This window comes from Rhinatrema bivittatum, chromosome 6 (genome assembly GCF_901001135.1).
Source record: "Rhinatrema bivittatum chromosome 6, aRhiBiv1.1, whole genome shotgun sequence".
Lineage (NCBI taxonomy): Eukaryota > Metazoa > Chordata > Amphibia > Gymnophiona > Rhinatrematidae > Rhinatrema > Rhinatrema bivittatum.
This window is the reverse complement of record NC_042620.1, coordinates 163169708-163189052: the sequence shown is the minus strand read 5'-3', so window position 1 is coordinate 163189052 and position 19345 is coordinate 163169708. Positions and strand designations below refer to the sequence as shown.

The window sequence follows — 19345 nt, the reverse complement described above, 5'->3', positions numbered from 1 at the left end:
AGTACTAATAATCACATAGTTACAGGTGGATTGATAAGGGTTTGTGAAATATGCACCTTTTAAAAGAAAAAGACTATAACTCACATGTCCTTATTGTAGCAAGGATATGGCATGGCTTCACATTGGACGGCTATGTCTTGTAAATTCTTCTGAGTCTGCATTTCAATGATTGCTCTGTCAATACTTTCCTGCAAGAAGATAAATACTCTGCCGTAGCTCTGATAAGTAGAAATTGAGTTATGAGGACCTGGAACCCAATATGTATCACGGATAGCGCTTGTGGGCTCGGAGAACGTATACTTCATCCTGATGGTATACTTGACGTTTTGAGGTAAGTTGGGTTTGGCAGAAGCTGCCCTTCTATGCCTTCTGCTGGTGGAAGGAAGCTGGAAAATGACACCTAGTTCAAGCAGAAAAAAAAACAAATTTCAGAATTCTTTTACTGTTAGCCTGTTACCCTTTATATATTTCCTTTTCATGTAGTGCAGTGGTTCTCTGAGTCCTTTGTTGTCTAAAAGCTCATAAAGGTCTCATATACAGTGGCCATCGTGGCCTTCTTGGGAATGGCAAGGATGTTGGTGAACTTTGAGATATGTTACGGCTGATCCACTGACAGTTATTAACTATGTGATTGGATTTGTCATGATAATTTGCAGTTTTGGGGCTAGATGAAATATGTTACCATTGCATTGTGTTTATAAGTAGAGGCCAGTCATCTAGGTATATCAGGTATTACCAGGTTTCAAGGCAAACAGAAGCAAGACAGACCAGTCGCCTTAGCTTGAAGATATTTATTGGCACATATATTTAAACAGAGCCCAACTGTGGTTGAGTTTCGCATAGCGGCTGCGTCAGGGGCTTGTTTTTTTTAGAACATGTTGTACCTTTTTTTAAAAAAAATTGGTATGAATCAATTTTGCTAAATGCAATTTCTGATCTTTTTTATCACTAGATAGGTTTCAGGCAAGATTTAACTCCAAATATTGTGCTTTTTTCAACTCTGCTGTTCAAATGATAAAATAGTTTTTCAAAGCTCTGTTAGCTGCATTACCAGTTCTGTGGAAACCGATGTGATGTTCTGAACGAATGTTGGTATATAAAAATGTTAAACAAACAAACAAACAAACAAACAAATAAATAAATAAATAAATAAATAACTCTAACAATTTTTGAACGGCAGAGTTGAAAAAAGAACAATATTTGGAGTTGAATCTTGCCGGAAACCTATCTAGTGATAAAAAAGATCAGAAATTGCATTTAGCAAAATTGATTCATATCAATTTTTTTTTTTTTAAAGATACATTTTCTAAAAAACAAGCCCCTGATGCAGCCACTATGCGAAACTCAGCCAGAGTTGGGCTCTGTTTAAATATATGTGCCAATAAATATCTTCAAGCTAAGGTGACTGGTCTGTCTTGCTTCTGTTTGCCTTCTCGGTTCGACAGACCATCTTCTGGTCTGCTTTGTGGGACCTTACCAGGTTTCAAGTACCCTAGCCATGTTGATGCAAATGGACATTTTATTTCTTTGTGCATGGACTCTTTGCTCCATGTAAGTATGAAAAGGATTCTTTTAAACCTGTATTTCCCCTTACTAGTGAAGCTGCCCTTCACTGTTATGGCTAAAGTGGTCTCAACAGACCTGGTATGCAAGGTTGGTGTAGGCAGGGCTGGTACAAGGATATTTGGCACCCTAAGTGAACTTGCAGACTTGTGCCCTACCCCTTACACACCTAGATATAAGTGGTAGCTCTGGCACAACATTCCCCTGTCTTGTCCCATTCAGAATCCATCCATCTGTCACTCTCTTCACACCGTCTGCCAAATCCTGCAACCATCTCCGTTTGCTCCTTCTCTACAGAAAAAATCGTCCCTTCTCTCAATCCCCCTGTCCAGCATCTCTCTTCTCTTTTTTCCCCCAGCATCCTACTTGTTTTTCCCTTCACTCCCTGCTAAGCAAGTGGCATCACCCCAATCTCTTTGCCTCCTTAAAACATATGAACATAAGAATTGCCATACTGGGTCAGACCAAGGGTCCATCAAGCCCAGTATCCTGTTTCCAATGGTGTCCAATTCAGGTCACAGGCACCTGGCAGGATCCCAAGGGATAGATAGATTCCAAGCTGCTTATTCAAAGAATAAGCAGTGGATTTCTGCAGCCAATATTCTAGCATGCATCAGACAGATGTTGGCGGACTGGCAACTACACCAGCAAGACAGGAATACTCAGGCAGGGTTCTTTGTCACAGACAATGGTGCAAACATGGTTAAGGCAATAAACGACGGGCACTTTAAGAACAACCAATGTTTTGCACACACTTTGCACCTGGTAGTGAAGTCAGCTCTGGGGTTGGATTCCAATGACAAAGAGAATTAATACCTGCATAGGTTAATACAGAAGTGCAGGAACATAGCAGCGCACTTCCACAGAAATATGAAGGCGGGGCAGGTTCTCCGATAAAAGCAGACTGATTTGGAGATGCTTTACAAGCGTCTCATTCAAAACATTGCCACCCGGTGGAATTCCACCTTTATGATGTTGGAGAGGTTAGTGGAGCTGCAGACACCCCTTCATGAACTTTCTGGTACAATGGACATAGGTGTGCAGAATCCCCTAGGGCATCATGATTGGTTAGTCATGATTCAGCTGGTAAAAATCCTGCAGCCCTTCAAGGATGTCATGGAGGAGCTGAGTTCCAGACGTGCCACCTTGGCTGACATCATCCCTATAGTTAATCTCCTGGATGAGCATTTGGAGGCCTTCAAACAGGAAGAGGGAATGACAGTTGAGGTGCTGCATTGTCTGGGCATTTTGCAACAGCAGGTGAAAGAGAGATTAAGAGCTTTAACACAAGACCACACATACATGCTCGCCACAGTCTGTGATCCCCGTGTGAAAGGGAAACTCGCCCTACAGTATGATTGCCTCTTATTGATGAAGGAACTGCTCTTAGCAAAAGTCCGTGAACAGGAGTGCCATAGGCAGAGACAGATTAGGTGTAAAGCAGAGGTAGAAACAGCGGGCACTTCCGAGAGTTGTACTGCTAGCCCAAACAGGAGCAGCACTGTGTCAGCGACAGATAGTACCTCCTCCTCCACTTCAGAACGCCAAAGGCATGTTGCCCATAAAGATTCATCTGCTGTGCGACGGGCGAGAGAGAAAGCAGCTGGCATGAGTGACTCTCAGCCTGCCCAAGCAAAGGAGACACCAGCACAGCTGTCAGTGACACGGGTATCTCTCAGAGCCGATAGAGAACATGCAGACAGATCCACTGGCATGTTGGGCACACAAGTCCACTGTCTGGCCACACCTAGCCAAAGTGGCTCAGCGATATCTGTCATGTCCACCAACCAGTGTGCCCAGTGAATGTGTCTTTTCAATGACAGGGGATATCATGAGCCCTCAGCGCTCAAGGCTGGCACCAGAGTTGATGGAAATGCTAGTGTTTTTGAAAGTAAACCTGCCTTTGCTTGGGTTTCCAAATTTTCCCTGTGAACGGCAAGATGAATAAAAGCAATTGAAAGCCTTGCAGCAGCTCCAAGTGCCTCCTTTGCTCCAGATAATATAAGCATTGCAGCACATGTACCTGACCTGAAACACTGTGCCTGACCATCCACTGTCCAGGCCATACGTTCCTACTGTGGTCTGAACTCTAACGCTGTGCCTGTCCGTCCACTGCACACTCTTACCTCTCCCTGACAGCACAGTGGTGGGACCTTGCTGAGGCAGGGGCAGCCAGCAGCTCTATTACCGAACAAGTATCAGGGTGGAGGTGGGCTTTACTGCATACCCACCTGATGGACCAGGCCCATACCACAGCCAATATTCTAGCATGCATCAGACAGATGCTGGAGGGCTGGCAACTACTTATGTCCATATGTGGGCTTGACCTCTGTCCTCGAATACTGTGCCTGTCAGTCCAGGCCATATCTTCCTACAAGGGTTTGACCTCGATTGCTGTGCCTGTTCGTCCAGGCCTTATGACCCTACGTGGGCTTGACCTCTGCCCTTGACTGCTGTGCCTGTCCGTCCAGGTCTTATGTTCCTACAAGGGTTTGACTTAGATTGTAAGGCCTCTGGGGATAGGGAAATACCTACAATACCTGAGTGTAATCGACTATGAAGTGCTGGAAAAGTTTGAAAATAGGAATATAAATAAATTAAGAAAATAAAATTGCTATGCCTGTCCATCCAGGCCTTATGTCCCTACATGGGCTTGACCTCTGTCCTTGACTGCTGTGTCTGTCCGTCCAGGCCTTATGTCCCTACATGGGCTTGACCTATGTCCTCAACTGCTGTGCCTGTCTGTCCAGGCCTTCTGTCGCTACAGGGGTTTGACTTAGATTGCTGTGCCTGTCCGTCCAGGCCTTATGTCCCTACAAGGGTTTTACCTTAATTGCTTTGCCTGTCCATCCAGGCTTTATGTCCATAGGTGGGATTGACTGTGTCCTCGACTGCTGTGCCTGTTCATCCAGGCCCTATGTCCCTACAAGAGTGTGACCTGCTTTGCCTGTCCGTCCAGGCCTTATGTCCCTACAAGGGTTTGCCTTAGATTGCTGTGCCTGTCCTTCCAGGCCTTATGTCCCTATGTGGGATTCACATCTTTCCTCGATTGCTGTGCCTGTCCATCCAGGCCTTATGTTCCTACAAGTGTTTGACCTCTGTCCTCAAAGGCTGTGCTTGTTTGTCCGGTCCTTATGTCTAGTCCTAACGGCTGAACCCTCGTTGCAAAGGGAAACCTCAGTCTCTGGCAATTAAAACTAGTAATCCTTCACAGCATGGATCCTTAAATAAAACAAACAGTTTTCTTTAGTTTCAGGACAGAGAAGAGAACTTCCTCCTTCTTGCTTATGAAGTCATGATCTGTTTGAAAATGCTTAAATCCTAACAATTTGTACCATTATACACTCTAGGGGCCAATCCATTCCAGGGAGCCCTTTCCTGATCAAAGAAAGGGAACTCTCCCCGGTGTTGCAGCCTATCTCTTAGTACCTGTTGACCCATGTTCAGAATGAGAAAAGATCTCCAAGGTACTTAGACTGTGGCAAACACAGTGAGACCATGCTCACAGTAAGATCCTGCTCCAGGTCGCCACGCTTTGAATGCTCGTGCTCCACTCTAGGGGCCAACCCATTCCAAGGAAGCCCTTTCCTGCTCATAGGAAAGGGAACTCTCCCCGGTGTTGCAGCCTATCTCTTAGGACCTGTTGACCCATGTTTAACCGCTGTTCACATGGCACCCTGCTCCAGGTCGCCATGCTTTGAAGGCTCATGCTCCACTCTAGGGGCCAACCGATTCCAAGGAAGCCCTTTCCTGCTCATAGGAAAGGGAACTCTCCACGGATGTTGCAACCTATCACTTAGGACCTGTTGACCCATGTTTAACCGCTGTTCACATGGCACCCTGCTCCAGGTCGCCATGCTTTGAAGGCTCAGGCTCCACTCTAGGGGCCAACCAATTCCAAGGAAGCCCTTTCCTGCTCATAGGAAAGGGAACTCTCCGCGTTGTTGCAGCCTATCTCTTAGTACCTGTTGACCCATGTTGAACCGCTGTTCACATGGCACCCTCCTCCGCCTCATCCTTGAAAACTCTCGTTTGTATATCAGCTATGTCCACCGGATTTTAAAGGACCAGCGAGAGCTCACTGGACGCCAATGGAAACACCCCACTCTAGGGGTGAACCCATTCTAGGGAGCCCTTTCCTGTGCAAAGAAAAGGGAACTCTCCTCGGGTATAGCCAGCCTGTATCTACCCTCTGACCCATGTTGAACCGCTGTTTACATGGTAACCTCCTCTGCCTCGGCCTTGACAATTCTCATTTGTATATCTGCTATCTCCACCAGATTGTAAAAGACCAGCGAGCGCTCACTAGATGCCAATGGAAACACCCCATTCTAGGGGCGAACCATTCTAGGGAGCCCTTTCCTGCGCAAAGGAAAGGGAACTCTCCCCGGGTGTAGCCAGCCTGTATATACCCTCTGGCCCATGTTGAACCGCTATTCACATGCACCCTCCTCCGCTTCAGCCTTGACAATTCTCATTTTCATATTCAAGTTTCATATCACCAAGATGCCAGGAAGACTGCAGATCATAGCACATATCAAATCTCGATTCTTCTAAAGTATAATTCATCTCTATGTACTCTCTTGTATCTGTGTTGCAAGGTGCCAAGCACACTTTATTAGTACTTCTTCTTATCTTCGGAATAGTAAAGTTCTTCAAAGCCTCTGTTTCTACGAACACAACAGCTGGCATTTGGGATTTTACTTCACTTGATGAAGTCCTTTTTATTAGTGTTTTACCTCCAGTCATTTCTTCCATTTTGAAATCAGCCTCTTTCTATGCCAAGAAGTACTCTTACTGCTTTCCAGCCTCCCTGTCTTTTGTCAAGGATATTCTCACACTAAAATCCCTGGGGATCCCAGGTGAGGCCACACTATATCCACCCTCTGACCCATGTTGAACCGCTGTTTACATGGTAACCTCCTCCGCCTTGGCCTTGAAAATTCTCGTTTGTATATCTGCTAATGCCACCAGATTGTAAAAGACCAGAGAGAGCTCACTGGATGCCAAGGGAAACACCCCACTCTAGGGGCAAACCCATTCTAGGGATCCCTTTCCTGCGCAAAGTACAGGGAACTCTCCCCAAGTGTAGCCAGCCTGTATCTACCCTCTGACCCATGTTGAACCTCTGTTTACATGGTAAGCTCCTCTGCCTCAGCCTTGAAAATTCTCATTTGTATATCTGCTAACTCCACCAGATTGTAAAGACCAGCGAGAACTCACTAGACGGCAATGGAAACACCCCAGTCTAGGGACAAACCCATTCTAGGGAGCCCTTTCCTGCGCAAAGGAAAGGGAACTCTCCCCGTGTGTAGCCAGCCTGTATCTACCCTCTGACCCATGTTGAACCGCTGTTCTCATGCACCCTCCTCCGCCTCTGCCTTAACAATTCTCATTTGCATATTCAAGTTTCATATCACCAACATGCTAGGAAGACTTCAGATCATAGCACATATCAAATCTTGATTCTTCTAAAGAAAAATTAATCTCTATGTACTCGCTTGTATCTGTGTTGCAAGGTGCCAAGCACACTTTATTAGTACTTCTTCTTAGCTTCGGAATAGTAAAGTTCTTCAAAGCCTCTGTTTCTACTAACACAACAGCTGACATTTGGGAATTTACTTTATTTGATAAAGTCCTTTTTATTAGTGTTTTACCTCCAGTTGTTTCTTCCATTTTGAAATCAGCCTCTTTCTATGCCAAGCAGTACTCTTACTGCTTTCCAGCCTCCCTGTCTTTTGTCAAGGATATTCTCACACTAAAGTCCCTGGGGGTCCCGGGTGTAGCCAGCCTGTATCTACCCTCTGACCCATGTTGAACTGCTGTTCACATGCTCCCTCCTCCACCTCGGCCTTGAAAATTCTTGTTTGTATATCTGCTAACTCCACCAGATTGTAAAAGACCAGCGAGAGCTCACTGGATTCCAATGGAAACACCCCACTCTAGGGGCGAACTCATACAAGGGAACCCTTTCCTGCTCATAGGAAAGGGAACTCTCCCCGGGGCTCTTGCTTGAATATTTGCTACTACCACCAAAATCGGCCCCTGCCAATGCTCCACCCCACCCAGGCATAGTTCATCGTGTTTCAGGTCCTAGCACTCGTGTTAGACTCCCTGGTCCCTGTTTCAAGACGGGTTGGGTGCACCGTATGCCCAGTTGACAGTCCCGCCACCTGCTGAGCCTCGTCTTGTCTTGCCTCCTTGTCTTTCCCTTATCAACACTACAGCGACCTGACTACCTCAGCTCTGCCAGCCTGTCTTGCCCCTATCAACTTTCTGCCACTCTGCCTTGCTGCCCATCACCAGATGACTCACTCAACTCCTTGTGGTTTTCTTGCCACTATTATGGTTCCTCAGTGTGTTGGTGCTAGTCTTTCTACTTGCTATGTTCCCCCTTCATTGTGCTATAGGATGTCAATGCCACTTGTCTTGCCGCTTTGCCTGTCGTGCTGCCTTCGAGGGTTCATACATCTGTTATCGGTGCTCCTTTTGAAGCTGTGGTGTGCTTTTGACACTCTCGCTGCTGCTTTGTGCCTCTGTTAAAGCACTCTTGCCACTTCTGGTACGCCTTTGCTCCTTTACAGTGCCTTAGGCTATTCATGCACTTTGGTGCCACTTTGCCATAATCTAAGTACCTTGGAGCTCTTTTGTTGTTCTGATGATTGCTCCCCAGAAGTTTCAACAACATTTATAATAAAACCCCAATTCTGCAGCCAAAAATAGGCTGCAAATCCTTTCCCCATTGACTTTAATGGGAACTGGAAAACGAATGCACGTATCAACATATCGGGTCGTCATTGTACAAATGCAACGAATATGCCCTCCGACGAATATGTATCCCGAATGCAATGAATACTTTCTGGCTGCACATCCCTACCAATCAATATAAAGCTATCCCATTGCATTCCTTCCGATACCTGACATACTTCATCCCTCTTATTAACCTTATTCAATAATTTTGGTTTACAGACTCTGTATCTTATCAATAAAAACTCTGCTAACTCAATACATTTTGGCCTACTAACCACAATATTTCTTTTCTTCAATGACATGGCCCTTTAAACCATAGAGAATAATTCTAATGGTCTATTTACAGACTTAAGGATCTAGCAAAATATTCTCTCTTAGCTACATTAACAACTTTCCTATATTCAGCCAAAATCATCTTGTAATTAACTTTTTCACAGTAGATTCTGACTTATGCCATCTTTTCTTGGCTTTATGCACATTTTTTCTACATAATCACTAATTCTTTGGAAAACCAAGGAGCCACGTGTTTCTGATTTTTCTCCTAACCATTTTCTCTATTGCTATCTTAGAGTTTTCAGCCATCAGTGCCAGTAAAGAATTTTTATTTTAAACTACAGTTTTGGAGTCAGTGTGGACTGGACTGAAGAGTAGAAAAGCCACACAGGACTGAAGAGTAGAAAAGCCACACAGGCCAATGGAGCGCACTGGTAACTGGCATTTGGATGCGTGTTTTCGATGAGCTAGCTTTACCCCTTATTCAGTAAGGGGTAATAGCGCGTCGAAAATGCGCATCCAACCCCCCCGAGACTAATAGCGCCCTCAACATGCAAATGCGAGTTGATGGCCCTATTAGTCATTCCCGCATGATACAGTAAGTAAAATGTGCAGCCAAGCCGCACATTTTACTGTAAGAAATTAGCACCTACCCAAAGCTAGGCGTTAATTTCTGCTGGCACCGGGGAAGTGCACAGAAAAGCAGTAAAAACTGATTTTCTGTGCACCCTCCGACTTAATATCATGGCGATATTAAGTCGGAGGCCCCAAAAGTAAAAAAAAAAAAAAAAAAAATTAAATGGGCCCACGGCTCACGGGTTGAAAATCGGATGCTCAATTTTGCTGGCATCCGGTTTCCGAACCCATGGCTGTCAGCGGGCTCGAGAACCGATGCCGGCAAAATTGAGAGTCAGCTGTCAAACCTGCTGACAGCTGCTGCTCCTGTCCTAAAAGAGGCGCTAGGGATGTGCTAGTGTCCCTAACGCCTCTTTTTACCGTGGACCCTAATTTAAATAAATTAATTTACTGTATCGTGCGCACAGGAGAGCAGGTCAAGAAGCCTGTCAATGGCCTTGAGCCTCCCATGAGCCTTTATGTCTAGGATCAGATTGGGACTGGGGTTACACATAGGTCAGGACCAGATCTACTTCTTTAAGAATGAGAAAACCTATGATGGAGTCTAAGTGTATTTATTATAGTATTTTTGGTGTAAACATAGCATAGCAGTTTTTGGCCAGGCTATACTGATCTGCATACAGTTCTGTGAAAGAACATTGACACTTACTTGCCAAGAGATCGTTAGTCTTGAGTAGATTTGTAGCATTAATTTCGAGTTCTTTTGTGCTGTTAAATGTGTATAATCGGTCATATGAAATACAGGATAACACATTTTCTAGCCCATTGATTAACGGCGACATTTGGCTGAACTGGTTTTCATAGTTCACCATTTGTGAAATGAAGTTATCTGGGGAAATGAGAACAAAGCATAAATATATTCAACCTCCAAGGATAACATAACAGACTTTAGGATCCTTAAGAGGATAGACAGATTTTTCCATATCATACTTTGATTCACTAAAATCTCAGAGAATCTGTTTCATTCACAAAAATTTCATAGGCCATATAATGAAGCTGAAGAAAAGAAATTGAGGACAGGCAAATAACTATAAATGTTAACAGATGTGATATTTCATTTTATAATTACTGAGATAAATATTTTTTGTTTTAAGTATTTTTAACCACAGGCTGGTACAGTATAGCCTAGTAGTCAATGTGACAACTCCCTACCCCTCAAACTACATCTAATATGAAAAAGTATTTTAGAAAAAATATAAATGGGTAGGTTGGTCACTGTATACCAATATATTTACAAATATACTATATATATATATATATATATAAACAAATGCATAAATGGAACTCTAATGATAAAGCATATAGCAAAAGAGCAAATTTTTATTAAATTTAACTAATAATATCAAAAAGTATAAAAAAATACAAAGTTCATATGTTATGGGAGTCTCTGTTTAGTGGACCCTTGGGCCGACCTGCTGGAGACTGGGAAAGGTGGTCAATGTCTCTGATGAATAGCAGGCCGGGAGGCAGATGTTCAGGCAGGACGTAACGAGAGGGTGCGGTCAGCTGGGTCACTGATGAGTCCTGGACCTCGAGTGCTGGTTCTGGGACAGACGAGGCCCTGGCATCCAACCGGGCCGACAACTCCCCTACCGAACCGGTAAGGACCTCGAGGTACTGTTGTTGATACTGCAGCTGCTGGGCCAACCCCGGCAGGTCCAAGGGAACAGGTGCATCCGCCAAGTCCATGGCCTTGCAATCTGTTATGGGAGTCTCTGTTTAGTGGACCCTTGGGCCGACCTGCTGGAGACTGGGAAATATGGTCAATGTCTCTGATGAATAGCAGGCCGGGAGGCAGATGTTCAAGCAGGACGTAGATGCTCTTCACCCTGGAAGCTGGTATTCCCCCGGGAGGAGCCCGTAGGAGCCCAACCACTGGGACTTAGGTGGCTTCACCCTTGGAAGCCGAAGCCCCCCCCCCCCCCCCCGGGAGGAGCCCGTAGGGGCCCGGCCGCTGGGACTTAGGCAGGTTGTGGATCAGGACAGGTAACTGGAACCAGACTAGGACAGTAGCAATTAGAGAAGTGAATCGTGTCATATATTGTCTTAACGATCGATTTCGGCTGGGAGGGGGAGGGAATCGGATCGTTGCCGTTTGGGGTTTTAAAATATCGTTAAAATCGTGAAAATCGTGTAAATCGAAAACCGGCACACTAAAACATCCCTAAAACCCACCCCGACCCTTTAAAATAAATTCCCCACCCTCCCGAACCCCCCCCAAAATGCCTTAAATTACCTGGGGTCCAGTGGGGGGGAGGGCGGGAAAACCGGCACACTAAAACAACCGTAAAACCCACCCCGACCCTTTAAAATAAATCCCCCACCCTCCCGAACCCCCCCCCCAAATGCCTTAAATTACCTGGGGTCCAGCGGGGGTCAGGAACGACCTCCTGCGGTCGAATCGTGTTGTCTACGGCCGGCGCCATTTTGCAAAATGGCGGCGCAAAATGGTGCCATTTTCCGTACAGAAAAACGATTCACGGCAGGAGATCGCTCCTGGACCGCCGCTGGACCCCCAGGGACTTTTGGCCAGCTTGGGGGGCCTCCTGACCCCCACAAGACTTGCCAAAAGTCCAGCGGGGGTCCGGAACGACCTCCTGTGGTCGAATCGTGTTGTCTACGGCCGGCGCCATTTTGCCGGTGCCATTTTGCCGGCGCCATTTTGCAAAATGGCGCCGGCCGTAGACAACACGATTCGACTGCAGGAGGTCGTTCCAGACCCCCGCTGGACCCCAGGTAATTTAAGGCATTTTGGGGGGGGGGGGGGTTCGGGAGGGTGGGGGATTTGTTTTAAAGGGTCGGGGTGGGTTTTAGGGTTGTTTTAGTGTGCCGGTTTTCCCGCCCTCCCCCTTCCCCTCCCCATTCCCCCGATTTATGATTTTTTGACGATAAATCAGGGGAATTGTTATTGTATCGTGGCTCTAACGATTTTTGATGATTTAAAATATATCGGACGATATTTTAAATCGTCAAAAAACGATTCACATCCCTAGTAGCAATACTGTAACTGGGCTCGGTTTCGGGAACCAGGCAGGAACTGTAGCAGGATTCGGGTACTGGAACCAGCAGGAACTGTAGCAGGATTCGGGTACTGGAACCAAGCAGGTAATGTAGCAGGCAGGCTGGGACCACACAGGTACTATAGCAGGCAAGCAGGAACCAAGCAGGTACTGTAGCAGGCAGGCGGGAACCAAGCAGGTACTGTAGCAAGCAAGCAGGAACCAAGCAGGTACTGTAGCAGGCTGGCAGGAACCAGGCAGGTACTGTAGCAGGAACAGAGCGACGAAGCAAAGCGAGTCACTCCAGGGCACAGCGCAACAGGAAACCGGGAGGCTAACCCGTTGCAAGGCAAAGACTGGATGGCCACGGCCGGCTTATCAAGGCCGCGGCGTCTGACGTCAGGAGTTGGGCAAAGTCACCACTGGCGGGAAACGACCTAGAAAAGCGCCTAAGTGGCACGCGCACGCCTAGTAGCCGGGCGACCATGGGAGAGCTTGCAGCGGTGCAGCCCCAGCGGGGACACCGCCAACCAGGCCTCAAACCAGGCCTCTGGAAGCGGGAGCAGGTCTGTGAGCCGGAGGTAAGGGCCTGGCCGCGGTGCTCGCGGCCAGAACCGCAACATCATATACACATACAAAACTTTGTAGAATTTACAAAAAAGCATGATAGAAAAACTTTAAGCAAAAAACAGTAAACTCAAATAGGAATGTGAAATATTCTGATACAAAACAAATGAAAGAACGTCCATGGTTCAAAAAATTACAATAAATGTACAGCATGAAAAGGCACAACCATTTGATTATCACAGGAATAATTCCTTGATTATAAAGCTGTATACAAAGGTAAACACAATCACTCCACTTTCTTATCAGACCAGTTGCAAGAGGACCCATTTTTATGACAATGGTTGTCATGGATAACCCAGCTGCATTGTAGCCACCGTTTAACTACTTAGCCATGCACTACTCCTTTTTCAGACTTGCAATATCTTATGGGACCATAATAGTTACTAATTGGGATTTACACTACCCCTTACTTCTAATCATATTCTCTCCCTTGTAGTGAGAATAGATCCTTTACATGCACTGCACCTCTCTGCATTTGAAAACTTAGGGCTATGCTGGGATAATGTGATAATTTATGAATAGTATGGTACCCAGTGAAAAACGCGCACAAAGGGCTCGGCCACGCGTGTAAACCCAGGTACGTGCCCTAGTGCCGGGCCTCTTCAAAGGGGTGGGCTGTGTGTATGTGGGGGGGGGGGGGGGGGCAGGGTCTGGGCAAGGAGGGGTGGGGCAGGGAGCGGGCCAAGACAGCTCTGGCCATGAATTAAGTTGTGAAACAAAAAAGAAAAAGATCAGTAGGGTTTAGGAGGTGGGAAGGAGAGGGGAAGTGGGAGGGAGTTTAGGTAGGGGGTAGGGAAGTTCCTTCCCAGTTCACTCCTTAATTGGAGCGAACTGGGAGGGAACTGGGGAAGGCCTGATTGCGTTGCCGCATTGAAATTGCAAAGTTCACCCCCCCCCTTGCTTGTGCTGCCTGCACATGCGCACGTGGATTGTAAAATCTGGTGCAAATCGGCGCATCCTTGTGTGTGTGCCAGGAACCGTTCATGCATTTTTTAAAATCTACCCCTAAATGTTTACATGTCATGGGAAAATATCAATTTATAACAGATACTGACTCAAAATAGCATTAGTCAAGAAAATACAAAAACAAACAACTGATATAGCAGCTAATATGACCGATTTTTATTTGTTCATAAACCAACTTTGAGACTGTAACAATTTGCTATTAAGAACTTAAGAACATGTCATGCTGGGAGAGACCAAGGGTCCATTAAGCCCAGCATCCTGTTTCCAACAGAGGCCAATCCAGGCCATAAGAACCTGGCAAGTACCCAAAAACTAAGTCTATTCCATGTTACCGTTGCTAGTAATAGCGGTGGTTATTATCTAAGACAACACCAGGTAATGGACTTCTCCTCCAAGAACTTATCCAATCCTTTTTTAAACACAGCTATACTAACTGCCCTAACCACATCTTCTGGCAACAAATTCCAGAGTTTAAGTGTGCATTGAGTGAAAAAGAACTTTCTCCGATTTGTTTTAAATGTGCCACATGCTAACTTCATGGAGTGCCCCCTAGTCTTTCTATTATCCGAAAGAGTAAAAAACCGATTCACATCTACCCGTTCTAGACCTCTCATGATTTTAAACACCTCTATCATATGCCCCCTCAGCTGTCTCTTCTCCAAGCTGAAAAGTCCTAACCTCTTTAGTCTTTCCTCATAGGGGAGCTGTTCCATTCCCCTTATCATTTTGGTAGCCCTTCTCTGTACCTTCTCCATCGTAATTATATCTTTTTTGAGATGTGGCGACCAGAATTGTACACAGTATTCAAGGTGCGGTCTCACCATGGAGCGATATAGAGGCATTATGACATTTTCTGTTTTATTCACCATTCCCTTTCTAATAATTCCCAACATTCTGTTTGCTTTTTTGACTGCTGCAGCACACTGAACCGACGCTTTCAATGTGTTATCCACCTTGACTCCTAGATCTCTTTCTTGGTAGTAGCACCTAATATGGAACCTAACATTGTGTAACTATAGCAAGGGTTATTTTTCCCTATAAGCATCACCTTGCACTTGTCCACATTAAATTTCATTTGCCATTTTGATGCCCAATTTTCCAGCCTCATACAGTCTTCCTGCAATTTATCACAATCTGTTTGTGATTTAACTACTCTGAACAATTTTGTATCATCTGCAAATTTGATTACCTCACTTGTCGTATTTCTTTTCAGATTATTTATAAATATATTGAAAAGTAAGGGTCCCAATACAGATCCCTGAAGCACTCCACTGCCCATTCCCTTCCATTGAGAAAATTGTCCATTTAATCCTAATCTCTAGGGATGGAAGCTCTGACAGTCTCTTGATACTTGTAGGCATGGCCCCGAGGAGCGGGGAGGCACAGTCTTATGTAGAATACAGGCACAGCCCCGAGGAACGGGAAGCCCTGTCATGGAACTCACAGGTAGCCACGGTGTTCCAGGGAGAATTCTGTGCAGTAGAAAGCCTTGCAGGATAGAACCCAGGAGGCGCAGAGCCAGCCTGGGGAGCGAAAATCCCCGTAGGAGCGCACACTGACCCCTGAGGAGAGGGTGCCAGACAGGGTCCGGAGCAAAGGCTAGGCAGCATAGTCTCAGGAACACGAAGGCAGGAGATGCAGACACGTACAGCGCTTGTTGCCAAGTCATCTAGCTGGGGGCAAAGGTGGAACTTAAATACAGCAGTCCCGTGATGTCATCAAACAGGGATGCCTCCGAGGTTCTGTTGCGTTCTTGCCTGCTTTCGCCCTTGCTCCACCCTCTCTACCTGTGTGGCGACTTCCTCTGTGCCTGATGGATGGCTTGATGCTGCGGCGTCTCATGCCGCTTCTCCCCGGCGTCCCCAGGCCGGCTCGACGCTGTGGATCCGCCATGTTCCTGATGACGTAGGGTGCGCGCGTGCTCCGAAGTATGTACCAGCAAGGGTGCAAACCTCAGGGGCACCCCCTGTATTGACGTCATCCGCTTCCAACATAAAAGGTCTTTTCTTTTGCTAACAGATCAAGTTGGCAAGGACTCCGATTGGATTAGCTTTGGCTGTCCAAAGACTACTCTGGCCTCAAAGGATTGTTTGCGGGATTCCTTCGGACCCGCTTCACTCTTGCAACATTGCCTCTTCAGACCTACCAGGGGTACCCGCTCCTTGGGGGCCTCACTCTCTCTCTCTATTTCAGATTGCAGATAGGAAGCGGCACTCGCTCCTCGAGGGCTATGTTCCTGAACCCCTGAAGATTCTCTATTGGCTAGAAGCTATTCCAGATGCAGATTATTGTGAGTGACCACCGCTCTCTCAGAGCTGTCCCTGGAACCAGGTACTCGCTCCTCGAGGGCCTAACCCTTTCCAGCTACTGAGCTATTTCAAGGCCTTATGTTAGTTATCATCTAGTACTGGCTGTGTATATATGCATACCCTGTCTATTCACTATCTACAGTCTCTTTGCAGCTCAGCAACCTTGGAAGCGCAGTTCCAGTATCTGAGGGACTTCAGCCCTGCCGGGCATATCAGCTCACTACTGCCACCTCTGGTGGTTATACTACTTGTCTAATAAAAAAACTATCTGTGTCTGTCTCCATACTCCAGCCTAGCCGGTGGTCCCTCTCGTGACTCCCTCCTGGGGGCGCTGTGGCCCAAAGGATTCACCTATTACTTTCTGTCCAGCTAAGCACCATCTCCAGTACTCCGCTGGTACAGATTGCCAACTCTGCAGTCTATATCATAACATACTGCCATTCCTTAGCAGACCCATAGGAGGCAGTTCACTATAGATTGCTACTCCTTTCCTTAGGGAGAGGATTCTATCAGACTGCTATTCTCATCTGTAGCATATCCTACAACAGATTGATAACTCCTCCCTTTATAGGAGTATCCAGTAGCAGATCCAATCAGATTGCTAACTCCTTAGCAGATTTGCTACAGATTGCCAACCCGCTAGCAGAAATATAACAGGTTCCCGCCAAAGAAGCTTCAAAGGTGGGGCCAGTGACACGCACACGCTTAGGAAGGCCCGCAGTCGTAGAGAGTGGTAGTGGCGTCCGTGCCGCCATGAGGAGTCCCGGGGAACGCGGTGGTGTAGACTGGCCCGGTGCGGTGCGCCAGCAGACCGGAGGAGGGCAGGAGAGTTGTGCAAGAAGTAAGTACACGCGGTCGCAGCCGTGCGATAGCTTAAGAAAATAACCCCATTAGTCCATAGCATGCAAATATTATCTCATGCATATCCTGAAAACCTGACTGGCTGGGGATCCTCCAAGACAGGTTTGGAAACCTCTGTTTTTGTGAGTTTCTAGGCATCATGGTTGATGTATCTGGGTCTATTTGTTTAATGTGGGTTTGGACAGATGATAAAAGGGATAGGACTTAGTGGTTTCCCTGTCCCTCTATGAGAGATGTGGATAGTGTTAATGAATAATGACTAGGCCTGGGAGTTTAATTTTAATGTAATTAAGTTATAATGATTATTAAGTTTGTTTTTAAAATTATTTATAATGATGTATTATTGTATTATGTTTATGTATAATAATTATGAATTTGTATATGATATAATTATTTTTTATTATTATTAAATATTTTGCTACTGTTGTTACATGTGTTGCATATAGTATGTAGAATGTGAAAAGGGTTGACTCAATTAAAAATAGAATAAAATAGAACTTTTAGATCCTTAGCTTCCTTAAAGAATCAATAGTTGTTTTAAAGTGGTTTGATGATCATCACAGCAGGGTTTTTTTTTTCTTAATTTAAGCAACTTTTGAGAAGAAATTACATTCACTCAATTTCCTGGCATTGATTTTGTTTTCTGTCACTGTTGAACCTACAGAAATCCCACAACCAGATGGATTGTGACTCTTGAGGAATGTTTTGCAACTACAATAGACAGTAGGATCAAACAATATCTGACAAGACCATGTTACGTTGATGTTGATTTCCTTGATAATAGAACAGAGATTTCCAAAATAGACCATGAAGATAGAATATTATTATTACCTTAGAATTATTTATTATATTGCACTACATAAAGCAGGCATTTTTTGGATAGAGGCCTGCTATAGGGAAACAATTTGCATGGTTTGGTAACTTTCGCACAGTGAATATCTTTCTTGACATATACTTATATATACAGGGATCTCTTCTGAATAGCTTATGTTGTTTACAATATAGGAAAGCACATTTAGCCCATGCACATTGCAGAAAAGTTTCAAAGGGAAACCATGCCTTTGGATTTCCTTTGCAAATTAACAGACACAAAAGCACACACACTCGCATTTCCTCTGTCCGGTTAGATAGGACATTTGCTTGCATTGTAGTATTATGCCTGTTATTTTAAGTGATCGCTTCATAGGATTTTTAATGTTTTTAAGTTGAAGTTTGTTCATTTGTTATGATTATATGTTTTTAGGAATGTTTGTTTTTTAGGAATCCACCTTGAATAAATTTGCACAAGGCAGCATATAAATATTTTAAATACATAAAGAAATAAATATAAGCTGCTCCGTACTTTGCACTAGAGGCCATGGCCAGAGTAGAACTCCTTATCTTCACACTTTCTCTATTTCTGTGAACATTTTATTTTTGTTTGGCACAGGCCTCAAATAGATTCTTAATTTTATTCAGTTCTTTCCTTATATTTAATTTAAATTCATACTTTTCTCTTTCTCTCTCCCTTTTCTCTTCTCCTTCTTTAATCAGTCTCTACTATATTCCCTCTTCCTGGTTCCTGCTCTTCCATGTAATTTCCTTTCCATTTGTCTTTTTGTGTTATTCATTCTCTTGTTTAAGCATCACTTTAATTCCTTTACCCTCTCTTGCCTCATTTCTTTTCTGTCCCTCATCTTGACTCTTGGCCCCACTCTTTACATCTGCATCAAGCTTGGGTGAGAGCACATTATAGAAATCTCATCATTGTGTATCTTTCCTCATTCCAGATAACTGTAAATCATCACTGATGTGTACTGTGCTGTTCGTATATCTGCCTGTGCATGTAAAACTGGACCCAAATCTCTAGACCACCACCAAAACCTTACCTCAAGTTACTAGATGACCCTCCTATAGTGATATAAATAGTTGAGTAATATGAGAGTTTTATAAAGAGACTCTCTCTTTCTCTCTCTCACTCTCGCTCTCTCTCTCATGAGTTATTCATGCAAAATTTATAGCATTTTGATGAATCTAGGGATTTGCTGGCTGGCAGATGAAAATGGACTTCATTGTGTCTTAAATAGGAATATGACCGTGGTGTTCTGCAGTTGTATACTGAAGAATTAACTTTATTTATTTAGCATTTTAAGGCAATATTCAGACACACACAAGTAAAATGAACAATAGGAAATCAGAAATGTAGAGTATATGAAATAACTTACCAACTTTTTTTAAATTATTTGTCAGCATGGTAATGTTAGTATTCAGAACTAGTATAATTATAGCTTGTGCATAGGGATTCCTCAAAATAACCTAGAAAAATAAAACAGTAGATTTATAGAAAAAGACTGCACTTTATTATGCTTTCTACATTTTCTT

The 19345-nt window shown here is 44.8% G+C and overlaps 1 protein-coding gene across 1 annotated transcript in view; it reads right to left on the bottom strand.

Moving 5' to 3' along the window:
• The window catches only part of ABCA12 (ATP binding cassette subfamily A member 12), a 615834-nt gene that overhangs the window by 262244 nt on the left and 334245 nt on the right, over positions 1-19345 (bottom strand). Inside the window, exons 20-22 of the mRNA XM_029607914.1 lie at positions 19189-19279; positions 9872-10051; positions 85-400 (exon numbers count right to left, since the gene is read on the bottom strand). Coding sequence (XP_029463774.1) covers positions 85-400; positions 9872-10051; positions 19189-19279 — 587 coding nt within the window. The remainder of the gene's footprint in view (positions 1-84; positions 401-9871; positions 10052-19188; positions 19280-19345) is intronic.